The sequence below is a fragment of the Mus caroli genome, chromosome 10 (assembly GCF_900094665.2).
Source record: "Mus caroli chromosome 10, CAROLI_EIJ_v1.1, whole genome shotgun sequence".
Classification (NCBI taxonomy): domain Eukaryota; kingdom Metazoa; phylum Chordata; class Mammalia; order Rodentia; family Muridae; genus Mus; species Mus caroli.
The window spans coordinates 87,230,129-87,252,609 of NC_034579.1; the positions used below are offsets into that span (position 1 = coordinate 87,230,129).

The 22,481-nt window shown below is 44.5% G+C and overlaps 1 protein-coding gene across 3 annotated transcripts; it reads right to left on the reverse strand.

Annotated features, from left to right (window-relative positions):
* Window positions 1–5,873: 5,873 nt before the first annotated feature.
* Window positions 5,874–22,212, reverse strand: Amdhd1 (amidohydrolase domain containing 1). 3 transcript variants are annotated; one of them, XM_021174155.2, is made up of 9 exons: window positions 21,986–22,208; window positions 19,571–19,677; window positions 18,911–18,975; window positions 16,912–17,189; window positions 14,033–14,258; window positions 10,194–10,318; window positions 9,790–9,883; window positions 8,421–8,581; window positions 5,874–7,080 (listed from the first exon to the last, which is right to left on the reverse strand). In XM_021174155.2, the coding sequence occupies exons 1-9, from the start codon at window positions 22,120–22,122 to the stop codon at window positions 6,993–6,995; spliced, it is 1,281 nt and encodes a 426-aa protein (XP_021029814.1). In that variant the 5' UTR covers window positions 22,123–22,208; the 3' UTR covers window positions 5,874–6,992. The 3 variants fall into 3 exon arrangements, with proteins under 3 accessions (XP_021029814.1, XP_021029816.1, XP_021029815.1); XM_021174157.2 differs by lacking the exon at window positions 8,421–8,581 and having other exon boundaries at window positions 21,986–22,211; XM_021174156.2 differs by lacking the exons at window positions 5,874–7,080; window positions 8,421–8,581 and adding an exon at window positions 8,588–8,681 and having other exon boundaries at window positions 21,986–22,212.
* Window positions 22,213–22,481: the final 269 nt, after the last annotated feature.

The window sequence follows — 22,481 nt, forward strand, 5'->3', positions numbered from 1 at the left end:
AAGAGAAGAGAAGAGAAGAGAAGAGAAGAGAAGAGAAGAGAAGAGAAGAGAAGAGAAGAGAAGAGAAATGGGAGAGAATATTGAGCAGACCTGAAGCCATTACCTACAGAGATTATCTGTGTCCTATTAACTACAGGCTTAAGCCACCCCTCCAAGAATGAATAGGTATTTGGGGATAAATATAATGATGGCCCTTGTCTCAGGCATGCCTTTCATATTTCTCAGATACATATCTCCTCAACACTTGGTGATGTGCTCAAGTCGAAGCCTGAAGTTAGTCCTGCCATTTCCCACAGTTTAATACTCACATGGTTGTAGTAACTTCACTAAGCAACCTCCCCTTGCACAAATGAGGCATTTGAGGGTGGGGGTGGGGGCCAACCCACTGCCTGCAATAGGTAATCATTAAAATGAGCTTTGTTGACACAGGTTAGACTGGGCCCTCGGATGTATTGCCCAATCTCCATATCTCTCCGAAGCAGATAAGAACCTCCTGGGAAGGCTTTGTGTAATTAGTCAGAAGGGTCCCGTGACCCCTTTGCTATCCAGAGGCTAAGATCGATGACTTGGTGCCCATTGTGGTAAACAAGTGCAAAACACTGCGTGCGCACGAGTCTGAGAGCATGGCTGGAAAGACTGCAGCTGGTTAACAACGCACTTGCCAGCACCCCAAGCTGGTCACAAACTACAGGGGCCCAAGATGTGTTCCCCAGGAACAGGCTTATGGGCAGGTTATTCTTGGTGTCATTTTTGCTGAATGTAAACATACACATATGCACACACACAACACACCCCTTATGTATTCTTGCACCCAAGTGGGCAATGACTCCAGCAGGTTCCTGCTCTCACTCCTGTTTTGGAAGTGCTGGACTCCTGTCCAGCCCTGCCTTCCTTTGACATTATTCCATCCCTCAGTTTTGTATAAAGCTTTGTTAGTTCAAGAGTATATGGTCATCGGGTTACAAACTGTGTCGGTGGCTTGCTCCATTGTGTTCTTCTATTTGAGGAGAAATGGAAGCTAAGGTCTTGTGTGTGTTGTGTGCATGCTCTCTGGCACTGGGCTCCATGCCTACCTCCTGTTTGTATTTACTTTAACACCTCGTATTTGCTTTTCTGCTTCTCTGAGAAGGCATTCCAGCCAAAGCAGGAATGGAGGAAAGGGTTTCTTTTGGCTAACACTCCCATGGACCGTCCATCATGGTGCGTAGTCAGGGCGGCAATCTGTAGAAACATGGCTTCCTGGCTGTTGACTGAGTCACCCTCTAATTTGTGTCTACAGCCTCAGCCCATCTTCCTAGAGGTGATGCCACCCATAGTGGGTTGGACCTTCCCACACCAGTTATCAATCAAGATAATCCTTTGCAAACATTGCCCCAGGCCAATCTGATCTAGGTAGTCCCAGTTGAATTGTCCCAGTTGACTCCAGGCTGTGTCAGGTTATCAAGTGAAGCTAACTAAGACACACCTCTATCTCTTTAGAGAAAGCCTTTTCCAAGCTTCTGAAAGTTCCAATCAGAAAGATTAACAGGTCTTAGACCACGGGCTGAGCCCAGTGCTGTCTGTTGCTGTGGAGTGGTGGAGAATGGGCTACTATATGGGGGTTCCCTTTCCCTGGGCTTGGGCTTCTTCACTTATGACAACAGGAGAAGGTGAGCCCTCAAGCAAGCATGAAGTCCTCCAAAACTTCTGTTGGTACTTTTGCTGATTCCCTAGTGACCAACACAAGCCACGTGGGAAGTTGGAGACTAAGACCTGTCGCCATTTTCAAATAATCTACCCAATTTATGAAACCCAATAAATATTTTAAAAGAGATGCTTTCCATACTATATCATGCGTGTGGTTTACTTTTGTATTTGGTTATTATAATAGTGTAAACTGAGGGTTCTCGACCTCTGGGTCGCGACCCCTTTTCACAGGGGTTACCTAAGACCATTGGAAAACACAGATATTCAAAAGTCAAGACAGTAGCAACATTACAGTAATGAAGTAGCAACAAAAATAATTTTATGGTTGGAGGGGGCCACTGTGGCATGAGGAAGGAACTGTATTAAAGGGTTTTGTGGCATTAGGAAGGTTGGGAACCACTGTCATAAACAGCTGACCAAAAATTTTCGAAAACAAACAATAAAAATAAGCAATTGATCATTTTACCCTTTTTGATTACCTTTGTTAAATGTACTAATATATTAGATGTGAACATTGAAAACAAACAAAAGTAGAGAACATTCACTAGGCTTACAGGTAGACCTGCTTAGTACAGACAGCACTACATCTTAGCATAGATGATGCTGTCCTTTCTGCTACCTGTTTAGTTCAAGAAAAGCCTGGGGTTGTAACAGAACTAATGACATGAAGGAATGTATCGGCAGCTTCCGAGAAAGCATTTTATCTCCTGAGAGCTAGGGAAGTCATCTTTCTCTCCTGCTTGACCTGAGTGAGGCCATACGGAGCTGGGTTTGTTGACTGACAGCCAGACCCAGGCATTGCTGGATGGCCGAGCAGAGGCAGGAAGGGATCTGGGTCATTCTGAGGCTGAGTTGCCAATACCAAAGAGGACTTGGTCTGCTTCCGAATTTCCAATGGTGAGTTGGGAAAAGCTGCGCTGCCCTTCCTTTTCCTTTCCTTCCCTTCCTCCATCTGTCCCTCCCTCCTTTCCTCCCTCCCTCCCTCCCTTGGGATTGAATTTAGGGTCTCATACATTCAGACAAGGGCTCTACCACTGAACTATATATCCCCAATTGTCATTTTAGTTTTTCATACATAAGGGAGGAATGTGCACTGGTTTTGTACAAAGGGGTATTAAGACATGTGAGAGTCGGGCAATCAAGTCCTTTGCTAACACTGCACAACAGGGGATGCTAGGGTAGGAAATAAAACCACAGAATGAAGAGAACTCTTCCCTTGTATAGACTTAATCGGGAAGAGGTCTCGGAGTCTAGTATCTTAGACAAAGTCCAGGATAAGTTATAAGGTGTGCTGATCCTTCTACAGGGGCAGCATCCATGGGACTAGATTGATCATGAACACACTGTAGTCTAAGCAGCCCTTGGACTCATGATCCTCCCATCCCAGTTTCCTAAGCAACTGGAAAACAAGCTTGTACCATCAGGCCTGACTTCTCCTTACTTTTAAAAAATTACATACTTTATTTTTTTATTTTACATGCTAAGTATTTTGTCTGCATGTCTGTCCATCATGTGCCATGCCTAGTGCTTGTGAAGGCCAGAAGAGTATATCAGATTCCCTTACAGACAGACAGCTGTCCTTGGAAGAGCAGCCAGCACTCTTAATGGTGGAGCCATCTCTGACACCCCACCCCCAGCCCTTACGCTTGTAAAGTTACATCTAGTCAAGTTTTTGACTCCTGTCATGAGTATCATGCCACCTAGCTAGCACAGTGTGTGGCATGACCCAGGTATCACCTGCAATACCTGCAGTCTGGTATTAAAGGATTTTCCCCTCTAGTTGAGGACATACTGTGATAACTACTGAACCAAACAAGTGCAGTATGACTAGGTCATCCAGAAAGGCCTGAGGGAGGTGGCTGGACCAGCCTTTGCTTGTGTGAGTCAAGAGAAGGGAGAAAAAGAAGAAATTCAAGGAACCTTTGGTGTCAGGAAATATTCATGTCAGGAAATCACTCCTGTGGTTTTGTGTGTGGCAATTTCTTTTTTAAAAATGTTATTTGGCATGAGGCTGGAGCAACGAATGGCTCAGAAGTTAAGACTTGGTGGATGAATTCCTAAACAAGTGGTAACCAAGATCCCCCGAGTCTTTGCCTTTGACAACTTACAGCCCAGGAGAAAACAAATGGTCATCATGGGTGGTGATGCGAAGAACTGATCAGAAACCAGGTCATAGAGAGCATAATTCACGCTAACTGCACAGTGGGGGAGGGTGGGCTTCAGGTAATGGTGGGGGTGGGGGTGGGGCTGGGGGTGGGGATGGGATCTCTGAGCTCCTGAGAGTGCCTGAGGAAGGCCAGACTGGCATAGTGTATTTTCTACCACATGGGTTCTTAGGTGACCCCTGCCCATGATAGCTTCCATAGAACCAACAATAAAAAACAAAAAAAAAAAACCAAAACCCACGTAGCTTCCTACTTTAGACTCTAAAATGTAGAGTAACTTTCCATCAGCGCAAAAGACTTCTTGCTAAGATGTGTAACACAGTAAAGGTTTCTCCATCTTGTCTCAGCTGAAGCCATCTTTTGTTTCTATCACCTCCCCTGAAAAGTCCCATGAGAAAGCACCCAGCCCCGTTCTAGAAACTTGGGGTTGAAATGCTCAGCTAACTGCATGTTCTTGGCTTCTGTTTAACTGCTTGCTTGGTTCCCCCTGCAACAGCCAACCAGGATGTAATTCTCTTATGTTCTTTGTCTCTAAAAACCTTCCGGTAATATACATTGGAGGCTGCTCTGTGAGAAGCGTTTCTCACTAGGCAGAGGTTTGCTGGCTTAGTACAGATGTTCAGTTCAGACTTTATACAGATGTTCAGTTCAGACTTCGGTAGTGATGAGTGGTTTCTGGGTTTTTAACCCCATAAGAGAGGTTGGTATTGCCGCACCTTTCAAATGCTTCTTCTTAGACCAAGAGTTGAACATTTCAGTTTCTGGTAAAAAAAAAACTAATCTAAATATGAAATTAGCGTGTTTATCAGTGAGTTGTTCTTTTGAGGGAGGAAGATTTTAAGGTTGTCTGGCATTGTCTTTATTTCTAGTGTCCATTTTGGCCTTAATAGGATCACAAATCCTCCAAAGGCAATGCCCAGCTTAGAACTAGAACTTCAGACAGAAAGGGTGATACCTCTGCATTTTCTAGGCAGATTAAAAAAAATCATGATGAGGTCTTCGTGTGTGTCTTTCTTTTCCGAACACATTAGCTTGCCCACCCTGTATGGCACCTGGCCCACACATTCTCACCTCAGAAGGGTGATGCCGCCTCCCAAAGGGTGGAAACTTCTTGACAGGCAATTTCTTGGCAGGCAAAGAGATGAAACTGAAGTGAACTAAGATGTCCTATAGGCCCATGTTCCTTTTCCCTCTCCTTTCTGCTTTTTTTAATTTTATTTTGCTATGTTTGAGACAGGGCCTCAATAAGTAGCCCAGACTACCAGCCTGGGACTCAATCCTTCTGTCTGTACCTCCCCAGTGCTAGAATTTCAGGAGTCTATCACCACCCCAGCTCACATGTGGTGGAGGGTTGTCTTTGAAAGAGACTAAGGCACTTGGCTGTGGTGGCACACACCTTTGATTTCAGCACTTAGGAGGCAGAGGCAAGTGGATCTCTGTGAGTTCGAGGCTAGCCTTGTCTACAGAGCTTGTCTCAGGACAGAGAAATCCTATCTTAAAGAACCAAAGAGAGACAGATTGAAACAGAGCGAGACACACACAGAGAGATAGAGAGTCAGAAAGAGAGACAGAGAGAAAGACAGAGAGACACAGAGACACAGAGAGAGACACAGAGAGAGACACAGAGACAGAGACAGAGAGAGAAAGAGACAGAGAGACACAGAGAGACAGAAGGCATTTCTCCTGAGACTGTGGATAGTCCTTTAAAGCCCTGCATTATAAAAACCCTGGATTTAACCATACCTAGTCTATCTGTCTTCTGTGTGGGGATGTCGTGGCTCACTCACCCACCATTCCCTCTATTGCAGTCTGCCTTGAGTTGACACAGCACCAGGGGTTGGACATGGGCTCCCTTGGAACTTAACCAGACACAACTGGGAGTTAAATAAACTTCTTCACTCCACAAGCAGCGTGACCTCCAGTATCGCAGCAGCAACACCCAATTCGTTCAGGATCTTGACTTGATTTACACGGAACCCAACAACGCCTCATAATCCGGCCCCGCCAGCCTGGATTTGATGATTATTTGGCAACTAACGTTTATTTGTGACGTCACTAATTTGTATTAGGATTGCAAATTTCACTGAAATATTTTACAAGTTTTCAAGGGGATGTGGCTTTAGAAATACAAGTCTACCTAAATAGTCATTCCCTCTGCAAATAATTTTGTGATCAGTTCTTTGAACATTTCAAAAACTCCATAGACAAAACAACTGATCCATGTCCGGGGTTGTCAGGCAACAATGGTAATTACAGCAAATATTTATGGAGAACTGTAAAACCCATGACTTTGTGATACAAAAAAAATTAACGTAAAGATTTCTTTTTTAACACAACCTCATTGCCATTGATTAAAGTGTGTCTATAGAGGAGAGTTTCCATATCTGTGCAAGATATCAGGTCTTGAACTCTGTGGTGAAGCTTTATTACAAGGGCTGATACAATGTTAAAAGTGGGAGGCCATCTCTGCCCCCCAGAAGGCCCTGACTGGCTGGAAAGCATCTCAAGAGACAAACCGTGGGGAGCGAAGACTCTGCCTGCTTCTTAGGAAATGGTACCCTTGGCCTCACTGGGGCATAGCATTTGCAGAAACAAAAGAGACCTCTCAGGCCAAGGTTGTTTCTCCCACAAGGGAATTTCTGAGCTATCTAAAATTCATCCCATATATTCAATTCACATTCATAGCATATTCATCTCAAAATGTCTGCAGCCAGTCTTTGAAAAACAACTCCACATTTCATCCCACTATTCCACCTATTTACACTTCCAGATACCCATACATGTTCATGTCACACAGGTCCATCCCTCGGGGTTTCAGGTGAATAGTAAAACCCTGACATATGGTTAGGCTTAAGTGACACAGTTCTGAAAGCCACAGAAGGGCTTTAACTTACATGGTGCTATTTGATACAAAGTATCAAATCTCTCCTTGAAGATCTGTCACTTTTTAAAAATATTTTTTATCTTATTGCATTGATTTATGTGGAGGTGAGGAGGTCTGGTACATAGCAGGTGAGTACGTGGCGGTCAGGGGGTAACTCTTAGACATTCTCTCCTCCCACCTCATGAGCCCCAGGATCGAACTCAGGGTTTGGTGACAGGAGACTTATCGCATTGAGGCATCTCATTGGTTCAGAGATATCACTTCTTATAGATGACTTTTCCTTTAGTTATAACATAATCAATTAATTCATGATGGCCTCCAAACTGGTAAATCAAATGTTCCCATCTAGAAAGAAAGTAGAAAATAGTTGCTTCGGTGCGCATAAATCAAAAGTATCACCATGTCAGTTAATACTAATTTAAAGGTGGTGGCACACGCCTTTAATCCCAGCACTTGGGAGGCAGAGGCAGGCGGGTTTCTGAGTTCGAGGCCAGCCTGGTCTACAAAGTGAGTTCCAGGACAGCCAGGGCTACACAGAGAAACCCTGTCTCCAAAAACAAACAAACAAAAAAAAACAAAAAAAACCAAAGAAACAACCAACCAACCAAAAAACCTAACTTAAAGTGAATTCCGTGTGCGCATGTGCGTGTGTGCGTGTGTGTGTGTGTGTGTGTGTGTGTGTGTGTGTACGTACATATGGGTGGTGTATGCCTGCTCACTTGTGTAAGTGCACACGGAGGTCAGTCCTCCACATTGGTGCCTTCCTGATTACTATCTACCTTATTTTTGTGAGGCAGCTCTGTAACTGAACCTGGAGTCCCTCTATTTCACTAGACTGGCTGGTCAGCAAACCCTAGGGATTCCCCTGTGTCTGTTTCTCCAGTGCTCAGAGCACAGGCCCATCCTGCTAAGCCTGGCTTTTTACGTGGGCACTGATGCTCAACTTCGGGTCCCCTTGTTTGTGCAGCAAGTGTTCTATGAGCTGAGCCAGTTCTCCAGTCCCTGAACCTTTAAAACCCCATTCATGAGTAGCGCATGCACATTATCTTTGATGGATGGAGGAGATGCTTCGAGAAGGACTGAAATTAAGGAGCTGCTCTCCGCTGTTGAGCGTGGGGTCCAGTGGCTATTATGGGCTTATGAGGGTCAAAGAGATAGAACATCTCCAACATTTAGATTTAGACACTAAGCCCAAGCTTGTGGCACTGGAGGCCCAGGTCATAGCAGACCACAAGTGAGAATTAAGAACTCAGGAATAGGAGAGCTGAGTAGAGGCTTTGAGCGTCCTTTGATTCCATGAGTCGGAGAACGAATAAATCAGAGCCAGGTGATAAACAGGTCTGTAAACAAGCAAGAGGTCAGGAGGCAAGCATGAAAGCAAACACACAGGCTCGGGGACAAGTCCCAAGTCCAGGAAAACAGTAGGAATTGGAGGCCCAGGAAAAAGGCAAGGCAGAGAAAGGGATTTGGAGACTGGCTTTACTACAAAGATGAGGATGATATCAAGGGAGACCTTCTGGCTGGAAAGGGGTAAAGATAGAGGGGGGTCTGGTGGTGTGGAGTCTACACAGAGCCTGATACTTACTAAGTACAAGTAGGAAGACATCTACAACTTGTCTACACGGGCATCGAATAAGACAGCTAATCGTTGCTATGGTTACCAGTCACTGGGGAAGGACATGCACCTGGATGCATTGATGATGATGACGTCCCCCTGCTTGCCAACTTCCAAAGATCCGTGGGTGTGAGATTTTCCCAGTGCATAAGCTGCGTTGATGGTGGCAGCGGCCAAGGCCTCCGGCATGGACATTCTCATGTTCACGCAGGCCAGGTGCATGACCATCGGCTAAGGCAAGGAGAGACAGCATTGGAGAGCAGCAGAGCAGCAGCGACTGCTATCTAGGAAGCCTCTCCACACAGCACAAGCAGGACGATTGAACGCGTGTCTGGAAGGAACGGCTCAGGGATAGTCTGGGCTCAGATGTAAAAGGCCCCAGATTTTACTCTACTCCCTACCCCCCAAAAACAATGTATGGGCTGGAGAGATGGCTTTTCAGTTAAGAGCTCTGACTGCTCTTCCGAAGGTCTTAAGTTCAAATCCCAGAAACCACATGGTGGCTTACAACCATCTGTAATGAGATCTGATGCCCTCTTCTGGGGTGTCTGAAGATTGCTACTGTGTACTTACATATAATAAATAAATAACTCTTTTTCAAAAATATATAATATATACAATATATTATGTACATACAATAAAATGTTTATTATATGTAATATAATATTATATATACTATATATTATATCTATAATATTACATGTTATATTGTGTGTATGTGTATTTATAGATATTTATAATATATTACTTATACATATATAATATATTACATATATTTTATTACATTATATACTACACACATATCTGTAGTAAACATATATGTATATTGCTAAGTTGTTATTAGAAAATGCAATTTACATATAAGATTCTTAAACTTTGGGGGAAATTCCTTTATTATTTAATAACACTGTGTATTTAATATTTACTTAAATAATATTATACAGTTTTTTAAGATCCTGTGCTATGTGAGAAGCTTATCTCCACCCTTACTCACTAAAGTCTCACTGAGTTTCTGCTATGCCCCAGAGAAGGAAAATGGTTTATCACAAACCCTTAAGTCTCAAAAAATGAAGATTTATCTCTTCAGAACTGGATGAATTTGTGTGTGCAGGAAAATTCAATTATACCACTGACTAAACCCTTTTCCTCTTTCTTCTCAAAGACATATTTTTATATTTTAAAATACATTTTCACGCCGGGCGTGGTGGTGCACACCTTTAATCCCAGCACTCCAGAGGCAGAGGCAGGAGGATTTCTGAATTCGAGGCCAGCCTGGTCTACAAAGTGAGTTCCAGGACAGCCAGGGCTACACAGAGAAACTCTGTCTCAAAAAACAAAACAAAAAACAAACAAAAAAATTCACAACTAATGAAAAAGTTAAACATTTATACGCTCCATAGTTTCCACTCTGTTCAGAGAAATATCCAAAAAGTAATTACCATTGAAAAGCAGTACGCGTTGGGGTTGAAATCGCTGCCCAGAGCAACTATGACACCCTCGTCTAACATCTTCCTGGCTCGAGGCTGCTTCAGCCTAAGGGGAGGGGAAGAAAGGTGTCATTCTCCAGGTGGGACATTTTCAGAATGGATGCAGGGATGGCGGGAGCGTTCATGTTCTAGAAGAGGAGAGAAAGCTCCAGGTGGAGTGGAGGTGAGCATTGGCATCCACTGACATTTCATGGGTTTGCTGGTTGCACCATTAGGATGATGGCTTCGCGCCACTGTTGCCGCATCCCTTGGCATCTGAGTCTCTCAGGAGCTTTTTGGAACAACGCACCTCCGAAGTCTGCGTCCTCACAACCTGTACTCGAAGGCACTGTGTCAGGGTAAGAGAGGTTCCTTACCTCAGCATGTAGGCTGTGGTGGGCAGGAGGACAGCAGAACACCGAGCTGCAGCCATGGCAGCAATGCCTTCGTCGCTGACTTCCTCCAGGTGGCTGATAGCCTGTGCTCCCAGTTCGGCCCCAAGCTAGGCAGGATGGGCAGAGAGGGAAAGGTTTAACATACAACTACAATTCAATAAAATACTATGACACTGCTTCCTCTGCCCTGTTAAGAATCCTTGTCAACTATTTCTGATGAGCACAAGCTCTCAAAAACATATAGGGTTTGTCACAGACAAGCCATTTGAAAATTAGCATGTTGGGGATAAAAAGTAGTACTGAAGTGAGGTGTGGTGGATCACATCTGTAATCCAGGCACTTGGAAGACTGAGGCAGGACAATTGGCAGCCTAGGCTGGCTACATAGTGAGTTCCAGGCCACCCAGAGCAATATATAGAGACCTTGTTTCAAAACAAACACAGAAACACACAATAAATGAATCTTATATCGATATTTTCTGAAACTATGTTGTGACTCCCAGGGATCGGAATAAAAAAAAATGGGAATAATATCAGCAATAAAATCTAATTATTCTAGAATTCACAGAAATGCAACAAAGATAGATGTCTCAGAATGCCATCCACTCTGGGGTTAAAACCAAATTCAGTTAAAAAAAAAAACTTTAAATAATTTGAGTTGTCAACTTCAAAGTGTTTTTCCTCCAGCAGAAATGTTGGGACTCTATTGTCGGCAGACAGCTCAGAGAGATGCTGCATCAGGACCACGGAAGCTTTATAGCGGGCTTCTTCTCAGCTTGTTCCATCCCATACTTTAGTCCTCCACGGACGAGTGTCACACATGCACACACAATTCCCAGGCTGAAGACTGGCATGTTAAACAACCCAAGGGTTTAATCCATGTTAAACAACTGTCACTTGTTGTACTGTATGGCCATGGGAGGCTGCCACGTCCTAACTGGAGGAAGCGCTGACCCCTGTCGTCAGTACTCAAGATGTCTGCGACTGAGGATCTGGAAGGTCAGTGGGTTCACAGGAAACTCCTTAGAGGACATTTCCCTCTGACTTTGGAATCAGCCTGCTTCTGAAACTAATTTGCTGATCAGGGTTATTGGGTTCTCTCAGTTTTATCCACTTGTTGCTCTCTCTGATCAATAGTCACTCACTGACCACAGAGATTACATCCATACAACAAAGTCAGCAAATGCTAGCTTGCAGAAGCCTATCTCTACCCCAGGCACTGTACTGACCTCCAGGGATAGAGAGTTGCAAGTGTTGGGTGCAAGTTTAGCCAGTGGGGAAAAAGCAGGGTGAAATCACAGTACAATCTTAAAGAGATTTGGGTTAGGGTCTTAGAGGAGGAGTAGCTATGGTGAGCCTTGGATGAGAATATGAATCAGGAAAACAGCAGGTTTGGGATATAGGATGTCAAAGGTAGTCGGCCGTGCTTGGTTTGTGATGGAGAGGCAGAGGAGGTGAAAAGATACAAGAGATAAAGGGAGAGAAATAGGGCAGGCCCGGATCCTGGTACCCATGCACAGAGGGACTTAAAAGCAAGCTGGGGGTGGGGGTTTTTGGCTTCCATTTCCATAATACTGTTCATCATCAAAGGAAGCCAGGACAGGGACTCAAACAAGGTAGGAGCTGATGCAGAGGCCACGGAGGGAATCTGCTTACAGGCTTGCTCTCCATGCCTTGCTCAGCCTGCTTTCTTATAGACCGGCCAGGAGTAAGCGCCACCCACAATGGGCTGGACCCTGCCTCATTGATTACTAATTAAGAAAATGCATTATGGCCAGATCTTATGGAGGCACTTTCTCAACTGAGGCTCCCCCCTTTTAGATGACTTTAGCCTGTGCCAAGCTGACATAAAAGTAGCCGTCACAAATAACCCCTAGTCAATTTGACACACACACGATTGTTAAGTCACTGCCCTTTTGGGGGGGTTCACCCCAAAGGTCACACATTAGTACATTCTAATATAAACACTCCAATTTTTAAAAGTCCTTTTATAAAGACTCAAACCCTTAAAGCCTGTAACAGGGGAACGATGGACTGCCTCAGGGAATGGGATGGAAGGTAGCATTAACACAGAGACAAGACTGAAGGGAAAGAGAACAGTGTATGATTTGAGCCAAGCAGTCATGTGAGTGACAGGGATGTAGGGATACTTGGGAATGGAACTGAGCAGGCATGGTGATTGGATAACATCGTGGGTGAAAGGGAGGGGGGATTCAAACTGATGCCTGAGTCTTTGACTTCACTGACAGACAACAGATGGTGGTGTTCACTACGGCATGAAACACAGGTCAAAGTTTGAAAGTGACACTAAGACAGCGAGTCTCAGCCGGGCGGTGGTGGCGCACCCCTTTAATTCCAGCACTCGGGAGGCAGAGGCAGGCAGATTTCTGAGTTCAAGGCTAGCCTGGTCTACAAAGTGAGTTCCAGGACAGCCAGGACTACACAGAGAAACTCTGTCTCGAAAAACCAAAAAAAAAAAAAAAAGACAGTGAGTCTCAAACTTGAGACACAGGCAGAACATTTGCAAATGCTTACGTCTCAAGGGTGCTCTATGTTTACAGGAAAGACACCTAGACTCAGCTGGGCACAATAGTACCCCTTCAATCCCGGCACTTGGGAGGCAGAAGCAAGTGGATCTCTAGGAGTTTGAGGCCACTGGTCTACACAGTGAGTTCCAGGCCAGCTAGGTCGATTCTTCATGACCTTCTTCACTGTTGGATTCTTGGCCTGGCACACTGTTGAAAGCTGGATAAATGAACCTGGGCAGCCTGTACAGTCATGCAAGCCACCCTGTGGTTCTATGTACTACACACCATCAACCTGTTTGCTGTCACAGAAGGTCCTAGGAAATAAAAGAAACAATTCGGCTGGGGGTAGCACAGCACACAAGCACCTGCATAGCGTGTGCAGGACAACAGCCACCATAGGACACAATGACAAACAGAAATAAGTCATGTGTACGAATGTTTGTGTCCAACCCTGTGTATAGGTATGAATGTACACGTGTCTGTGTGGATCCTTTGGTGTGTGTATATGTGTCACCTGTGAGTTTGTATCTTTCTGTGAGTATGGCTATGGGTGTTTGTATGTGTCTATGTGTATGTCTTATATACATGTCTGTCTCTGTGTGTATGTATGTGTGTAAGTTTCTCTGTGTGTGTCTCTGTTGTGAATGTGTGTAAATGTGTCTGTCTGTCTCTCTGTCTCTGTCTCTCTGTCTGTCTCTCTGTGAGTGTGAATATGTAGAGGTCAGAAGACAACCTCAAGTATCCATCTATCCTTTCTTCCTCCCTCCCTCTTCCCCTCCCCCTTCCCTTTCCTTCCCTTTTCTTTCTTTCTTTCTTTCTTTCTTTCTTTCTTTCTTTCTTTCTTTCTTTCTTTCTTTCTTTCTTTCTTTCCTTCCTTCCTTCCTTCCTTCCTTCCTTCCTTTCTTTCTTTCTTTCTTTCTTTCTTTCTTTCTTTCTTTCTTTCTTTCTTTCTTTCTTTCTTTCTTACAGGGCCTGTCTGCAGGTCTGGAAGTCACCAAGAACTTAGCCTAGAGCTCTAGGAATCTGCTTATCTCTGTCTGTCCAGGGCCAGGATTATAAATAAGTACATACCACCAAGCCTAGGCTGCTTCACCCCATGTGATCCCCATCCTGGGGATCAGACTTGGGTCTTTGTACTTCCAAGGCCAGTGTTTTACTGAGAGAGTCATCCCCCGGTTCCCCAAGAAACTCTCTAGGCCCAGCCAGACCAGAAACTTCCCACTTCCTGCCTTTTCAGAAGGGTCCTCCGAACTCTGAACAAAGTGTGCAGGAAAGAGCCTACAGTCAGCCATACCTCAGCAGCCTTCATCGGGTGGAGTTCATCCCCGTGGAAGTTGATCTGTAAGCCCATCTTTTTTCCACCTTCCAGAATCCTTCTGGTGGTATCCAGATCAAAGACACCCTTCTCACAGAACACATCTATGTTGTCAACATGCAGGTCCCCATTTCTGCTGAGTTCTTTCAGCCTTGGCAGGTGGTGATTGATGATGTCATCAGCAGCTTCCACCGCAGTTTTCCCTCTAATGGAAGGAAATGAGGTTACCATGGGCATATTCTATATATATGTGATACTTGCATATTTTCAATATGCATATTCTTTAATATATGTGATATGGAATGCATTGCTTAATACATATGCTTATTATGTATACTGTATATATGTTTTATTATCTATACTATATATACATTTAAGAATATATATATGTATGTATATATAGGTTTTTTGTTTTTGTTTTGTTCTGTTTTTAGATTTTATTTATTTTATATGAGTACGCTGAAGCTGTCTTCAGACACATCAGCAGAGGGCATCGGATCCCATTACAGATGGTCCTGAGCCACCATGTAGTAGCTTGGAATTGAACTCAGGACCTCTGGAAGAGCAGTCAGAGCTCTTAATCACTGAGCCATCTCTCCAGCCCCAAATATATATAGTTAATAAAGGAAGGATAATAAACAGTATAGGCAAATGAGTTTAAGCTTCAGAAAGGGAGAGGAAAAGTCTATAAAAGAGCTCCGAGCATTAGCCAGCTGTGAGCCAGCGCTCACACAGCAGATGCAGTAATGAGACTTCCGTTCCAGGATCTGTGTAGACACAACAGAGATGTAAACTGCTCAGCTTCACCAAGCTGTGTGGCCCTTGGGGATGTCAACAAGGCTGCCTCTCTGTCTCAGAGACTTAGAGGACACTCTGACCTCAGCGATCACATTGTCTTTTGCTTCTCTATGCACAAGTTTTCCTGAAGCCTTTATCTAAGGCCACCTGTCTCGCTAACAGGAATGGATCAGGGAGAAGCAAGTCTTGGGATGCTCTGTAAAACTCGGGAGCTGTTAGCCATGAGCAAGAGCGAAGATGTTAACATCAGAGAGACACTGGGCATCCCCACCCCTCCTCACCCCGAAACTTTAGACACGTGACTTGGCTGTGATCTGCGCATCTGGGATAAACCAGTGGGAATCAGGACACAAGCGTCATTGGAAGCTGGATAGAATTTCTGTGAAACTGCAGCTCATTATCTGGCGCAGTGCTCCTCATTCAACAGCACTGGTAGTTTGAACCAGAAGAGGCTGGCAGGAAGGGGATTTAAAGTTATTTCTATTGCCGCATCACCGACAGAGAACAGGGTGCATTCAGTTCTTTCCTGCACCTGTGTTGTTCACGTTTGAAACAGTTAAGAAACTTAATCATGTAGCTAGCAGCGAAGCTGAACTTAAATTCAGGTTTCAATACTTAGAAAAAAAGAGCAGGCTATCCTATACTTTATATTCCATTTGAAAACAACTGTACCTTCCAATAGACAAACTCTTTCAAGGTCTCGATTCAAACTTCTTTAGTAATTTTAAAAAACACAAATGCCAAAAACTTAAAATGAAGATCACTGGAAATGTTAAATATTTATGTTTTTCTGCATAATCAGTTGTATGCTTTTTTTTTTTGAGGCAGGATCTCACTATGTAGCCCTGGTTGGCCTAGAACTTGCTTTGTAGACCAGGCTAGCCTTAAATTCACAGAGATCCTCCAGCTTCTGCCTTCTGAGTGCTGGGATTAAAGGTATGCACCATCATGCCTGGAGTATTTTATTAATACGAAACTTTAGTGTCAATTTTTTGGTTCCTCTGATTGAAGACAGTACGTGAATATCTGCATTAACCATTATGCTGCTATGCAACACGGAGGCAATATAGTGATTGGCCACATGGTGTGTTTTTTAAATGACTCCAAAGTAGTTTTGAAGCCTTTTCCCCACAAAAAAAAAGAGGTAAGTGGAGTCGTGCTTATGTCAGTGTGATTCAGTCATTCACAATGCATGCACCTTTCCAAACATCTTGTATATAGTAAATATTCACAATTTTAAATTAGCAAATAAAGTATATTTTAAAGTTCATTAAAGTACAAAAATATGAATAATTGAAGTGATTTAAGTTTAGATATGTTTTGTGACATAAGTCTATGTCAGCTATATGCTCCTTCTATTCAACAAGCTGAAGACTGGGCAAAGAGTTTGGGGACACCTGCTCTCCAGACCTTTCAGATCTGGACCCGTGGGCTTTCCTGTCCAGAAGTTCCAGGACAAAAAGGAACGGCACAGCTAGGCTGTATGTGCATAAGGAGGTAAAGAAGTTCTCTTCATAAAGTATCAAAAAATCTTTAGATAAGTGCAAAGATAAAGGCACAAAGGGAGAGGGAGAGGAAGGAGGAGGAAGAAGAAAAGTAAAAGAACAATATTATACTAATAAAATGAAAATATTTGCTCTTGAGTAAACAGATTAACGAAAACCCTTCTGCAGACTATGCAATTTGATCTCCTAGAGGAAATACCTAGTCATTTTTACAGTGGATTATGCTAATTGATTATCAGGGAAATTATTTGAATTGGTAGCTGTAATTTGAAAGGACTCGTAAGGGGAGAATCCTTTATACTTTATACTAATGAATAGAACGCTTGGCAATATTTCCTCCCTTTTCATCCTTAAAGGACTAGGAGAACTGATGAAGCTGTTGGATCCCCTGTCCTAAAACCACCTTTAGAAACAGAGCATCTTTCCGGAAAGTTCTCTTTCTCTATGGTCTTCCGGGCAAGAGCAGAAGTGCTAGAGAACCTCCACCCTCCAGAGAACACATCCCTGACTGTTCCCAGGGCCCGAGTGACAGCTGGACCCCACCACGGAGATTACTTGGGCACTGAATGAGCCCCGCAGTAAGTGGCAGAGAGGCTGAGGTGCAGCTCCCGCCTGGCGCGCTCGATTACGCGCAGCATCTTGAGCTCTGTCTCCAGGTTGAGGCCATATCCGCTCTTGCACTCCACCAGCGTGGTGCCAGCCCTCATCATGCACTGCAGCCGCTGCTGGAAGGAGCAGAACAGTTCCTCCTCCGAGGCCTGGCGGGTGTGCTCCACCGTGAAGTTGATCCCTCCTCCTGCCTGGTGAATGTCCATGTACGTGGCCCCTGCCAACTGAACGCAAGGCTCACTCAGGGAGGTTACAGGTAGGTCTGCAGAACCTACCTCCAGGGGTGATACTAGAGGACGGTTATGGGGGCTCAGCAGTTAAGAGCAGGTGCTGCTGTTGCCTAGGATGGCGGTTCAGTTCCCAGGGTGCACATGGCAGCTCACAACCACCTGTAACTCACACACACACACACACACACACACACACACACACACACACACACACACGCACACAAAGAGAGAGGGAGAGGGAGGGAGGGAGGAAGAGGGAAAGAGAGAATTAGGAAATAAAAATAAAATCAATATTACAAGATGGTTAAGACGCAGCTAGGCATGATGCAAGCCTGTCATGGCAGCACTCAGGAAGTAGAGGCAGGGGCATTAGAAGCTCAAGGCCTACTTCAACTGTATAGGGAGTTACAGGCCAGCCTGGGCTACATGAGACCCTGTTTCAATCAATGAAATTAGTAAGCAACAGGGTACAGATACCAACAGCCAGATCAGAAAGGAAGACACTAGTCCCTTAACCACCCCCCTCCCCCTGATGTGCAGAAGGGAATCCCCAAAGGTACTTGAGAGGCAGAGATGGGCAGTGTGATGGGTGGGCAAATGGGCATCTGAAAGCAGTAACAGTCAATCGACACTCAGATATAGGAGCATTTCAATGTGTGAAGTCAGCCCCAGTGCATAACCAGCCCAGCCTCAGCACCATTCTGTTTGAGAAAACAAAGCTTGTAGGGTTTCAGGAGCCCCAAGCAATTACTCAGCTCTCTACTGACCGAGGGCAGACTCCATGTCATGTGGGCACAGTTTGGAGCCTAATTTCTGTCACTCAAGCAAATAAAGAGGTTCTTTCTACAACCCCAGTAATGACTGGACAGTAGGGATGTGCGATCCAATCAAAACATGTGAGCCTTTGGGCTAGACTTGGCCTGGACCTGCCACCCTCGGCTTGCTACACCCTCCCTTCCCAGACACAACTTTCTCCATCATCTGTAGGATAGCAGCATTTGGACCATAGTCTCTAAGGTGCCTTTTAGCTCCGACATTCATTGCAATAATAAAATTGTCTTTAAAAGGGCTTCTGATTTGTTGAAGAAGACACACGATGGCTGAAGAAATGGTTTCTTATCCTGTTTTCCAAAATAATAGAATGTCACTGCTAGCCTGCGCTTTTAAGGTGGGAACCCTTAGCAATGCGATCATGGCTTTGCTTGGGAGCTGGTTGTGGCTTCTGTAACAGATACAACTACATTTATGTTACTCTCAAGTCTCATATTTCTAAGGAGACTAATGTAAGACATTTCATTATTTTGGTTAAGCAACCTGTTTTTCCAAATTTATCCACAGTGAACAGTGATTTTCAAACTATTTCTTGAAACTCATTCAAAAGTTACTTGTTCGAAATTACAAATAACGATTTAGAATACAGGATGGAAGTGGAAATCAGCCAGCAAGTTGCTGAACTCTGTTCTAAAAAAAAAGTCTAGAGTTGAAAATCTTCAATACCTCTTTTCTTAAACTAGTTGCTAGCTCTCTATACATACGTCATATAAAGATTTGGGGGCAGTTTCTATTAAGTTTGATGGTCAGTTGTGTTCTCTATTAAGACAGGTAAAGATAACCATGAAAAAGATATGTGGCATAGGTTGACCACTTAGGCAATCACTAGTAGAGACATTCCCCTGTTTGCACTGTATTGATTTGCTGCCGTCCGTTCCAGTTACCTTCATTGCAAACTCGTGGACTCTTTCACCCGCCCACACCGGATGTGTGTGTGCGTCCACCAAACCTGCAACCAAAGGTAAGAAACAGAAAAGGTGCTTAGACCACGCCTGACCGTTCTGTATCACACCGCTCTGAAAGCATGGTGGTAGTCACCCAGCTTGGAGGAGGGCAAGAGGGCAAGACTTTGTGAGGTTCCCTCTATTTGGCTGGTCTAGAACGTTCTAATAGAGGAGAATAACTCAACACAAGACAAACACCCCTTAGAGATAGCCAGCTCTCATGTTCAGTAACTATGCTCACCAAAAGAAACCTTGAAGTGGCTAAACTACTAACTGGACAAAACTGGAACAGTGTCACTAAGGAAAAGGAAACACACTCTGCTACTTTGAGAAAGAATCATAAAGATGGTGCATAGCTTCAGGAAAGATAGCCAAGGAGAATCTGGAATTGCTTTACCAGGATTCAACATAAAAATCACATTGGCAAAGCAGAACTTCAGTGGATGGAGCCATAGATATTTTTGAACACTGTGGCTAAGATTCTTTTGAAAACAAACCGATAGTCTTCCTCTTTCTTGTCCCCGAGCCGCTGTTAAAACTGTTTTCTGAGTTTTATGAGGAAAAAAAAACCAAAAAAACAAAAAAACAAAAAATCAGTACCTGGCAAGATGCATTTCCCAGAGCAATCAATTCTTTCTTCAAAAGTTTCTCCGGAAAACTGACTTTGGATAACAGCAGCAGGGCCGACAGCTTTTATAAGCCCATCACTGAGGGGAATAAAAATCAAGAAAACAGTGCCTAAGTTTTGAGGAAAATTTTTTTTTCTGAAAAATCTGATAAATGATTTAAATATGGTTTGGATGCCCTGGTGTTAGCCAACTCTCTCCTCTCTCTCTCTCTCTCTCTCTCTCTCTCTCTCTCTGGAAGGAGATGGTGGACATAAAAAGTCAAACCCTGTGTCAAAGAGACTGATTGCTACCTTTTCTCTAAGATCAGTATTCTACTTTCCCACAGTCCTAGACCCCTAGATTATGCCTGAAACACGGGACCATCCAGTGTAAAGAGACTACATTTCCCAGACTCCCCATTAGTCACTGCTGCCCATCAGTTGGGACTCGACTCTGAAATGCCCTCCAGAGGTTCCTGTGTTGAAACTGTGGTCTCTGATGTAGGGCTCTGGAAAAGTAGACAGACCAGAAGGCTCTGGTCTCATCAGGGAATCAGTGCATTGATGACTTCATAAGTTGTTGGGGTATTTGGGAGATGCTAGAATTTAGGACATGGGACGTGACTGAAGGGAGAGGTTCTTGGGAGCATGCTTTTCAAAACTATATCTTCTTCCTGGCTCCTTTCTTTCTCTCTGTCTCTGCGTCCTGGTCACCATGGGATAAGTGTCTTCCATCTCCCGTGCCCCACCCTGCCATCAGGACATTTGGCCCTGTGGTGACAAGGTCTCAGAGTGATGGAGCCAGCACAGTGAAACCCACTAGATCTTTGTTTGTGTCCCAGGCATTTTGTCACAGTGATGGAAAGCTCACCTAACTGGGGAGGGGTGCATTTAGAGGGGGGCAAATTCAGGAAGAGAACAAGAAACTACATTTGAATTTTGAAAAAACTGTGTTCTGATTTTTGAATCCGGACAGCGTTTTATCTGGCCGAGTTCTATAAAATGCCCACTTTGCAGTAAATCCGGTGATGGAAAGGACCAGACAGGTTGGAAGCTGACCTATGAATGCAGGTTAAACACAAATCCCTCAACTTGGGACTCCCTACTTAGGAATTCCTCTTCTGTCAGAGGTTTGTCCTGGTTGACATGGAGCTGAATTAACCAGGAGCCACAGGGCAAAGGGCTCTGACGAGAGCTGGCAGTTGAAGCACACCACTTCATGTGTGCTGTTGGACTTTAAATGAGTTCAGGCCTATGATGGAGATCTCTGATGGCCCCAGCCTGTGTGGAATGACTCTGGGGGTGTGGGGTTCTCTTCAGGACCACATTAACCACACAGCTGTCCACCTCCTAAGAATGTGGGCTGTCATTCAGTGGTGGGTTGTGGAGTCATGTTTGAACAAAGTGCACATCCAGTCACATTATTAATTACTCAAGGAACTTAGAAACCACCTTCCAAAGGTGTCAGGAGTTTTGGCCCTTTAGAAACTATTAACATGGAGTAGTGAGGTTTCACTGTTTACTACTAAGTGGGAAAAAGAATAAACTACAAAGTAATACACATTCATTCCTTCTCTTTAAAAGGTGTGGGTGTTGACACATTTTTATTTACTTTAGAAAACAGCCCCAAAGCAAAGCGCCTGTGTGTTAGCATTGGTTCCCTGATGCAGGGTTTGAGTGATTTTGCCGGTCAGCTGTGGGTTTGTTTGTTTTACGACGTGGTCTCACTTGGCTGCCCTGGAATTATGTAGAACAAGCTGACTTTGAATAGTCTACCCCTGCCTCCAGAGGGCTGGTATTAAAGACATGGCCACTATGCTGGACTACATAATGCACACCACAGGTGCTTTTTGAGGGGGAAAAAAGATGTAATGTTAGTTTTATTTTAAAATATTTTTTAAAGAGGGGCATGCCTTTGATCCCAGCATTTGGGAAGCAGAGATGAGTGGAACTCTGTGAGTGAATTTGAGGTCAGTCTGGTCTACAAGAGTCCAGGACAGCCAAGGCTACACAGAGAAACCCTGTCCTTTTTTCTTTTTCTTTTTTCTTTCTCTCTCTCTCTCTCTCTCTCTTTCTTTTTTTTTTAAGTTCTTGATTGTTTTTTGAAACAGGATCTCGCGTGCAAACTCTACATACAGTCAAGGATGGCCTTAGACTACAGACCTCACCTTCTGCCTCTTGGGTGCTGGGACTGCACACCTGGATCAATATCCGGGATTTTAGGGCAAAAAAGAGTCTCCAGACTCTTCTGTAAACAACAAAGCAAACCCACCAGCCAGTACTTTAGAAGCTATAACGGGATCAATGATCAATGATCATAATGAAAGATGCCCTGAAGGTGTTTTGTTGGAGAAAGAGCTTTCGCTCCGGAACCCCATCTCGTCTGTCCCCAGCTACTGGCTACTCACGTGCCCACCACCACGCTGGCGCCCTCCAGCACCGCCAGGCTGCGCAGCGCAGACCCGGTCAGGAAGCGCTCGCCGCGGACACACACCAGCACCACTTGCTGTGCGTTCTCCAGCAGGAGGCGGTGGCTGCTCGTCATGGTCGCTATAGCCGCTGGCGGGCTGCGGAGGACAGGAGATTCTGCGAGCTGTGGCTCCGGGGCAGGGCGGGGCGGGGCTGGGCAGCGTGGGGCGGGAGCTCACCAGCAGCCTGTGAAGACAGGAGCAGTGCCAACCAGAGCGGCTGGAATAAAGTTGGAATAAACTTTATTGTGGTCGCCAGTCTTTTCAGGTCTCCTTTTCAGGTTTGGAATAAAGGAGGTGATGGTTATATCACCCCCTCCCCAACTCCTAACTTCTGGATTAAAAACAAAACAAAACTGAAATTTAGCCACCACCGGAAGTGATTAAGTTGGACGAGGTAGATGTGGTGCAGTGGCCAAGCGAAGTGTTGTTGGGA

Bases quoted from the DNA above. Each gene is read 5' to 3' on its own strand.
- Amdhd1 (XM_021174155.2), bottom strand. From the start codon at position 22,122: ATGACGAGCAGCCACCGCCTCCTGCTGGAGAACGCACAGCAAGTGGTG. The intron at 19,678-21,985 runs GTGAGTAGCCAG...TATTCCCCTCAG, and splicing joins GCCAGCGTGGTGGTGGGCAC to TGATGGGCTTATAAAAGCTG. The intron at 14,259-16,911 runs GTAATCTCCGTG...TCCTTCCATTAG, and splicing joins GGGGCTCATTCAGTGCCCAA to AGGGAAAACTGCGGTGGAAG.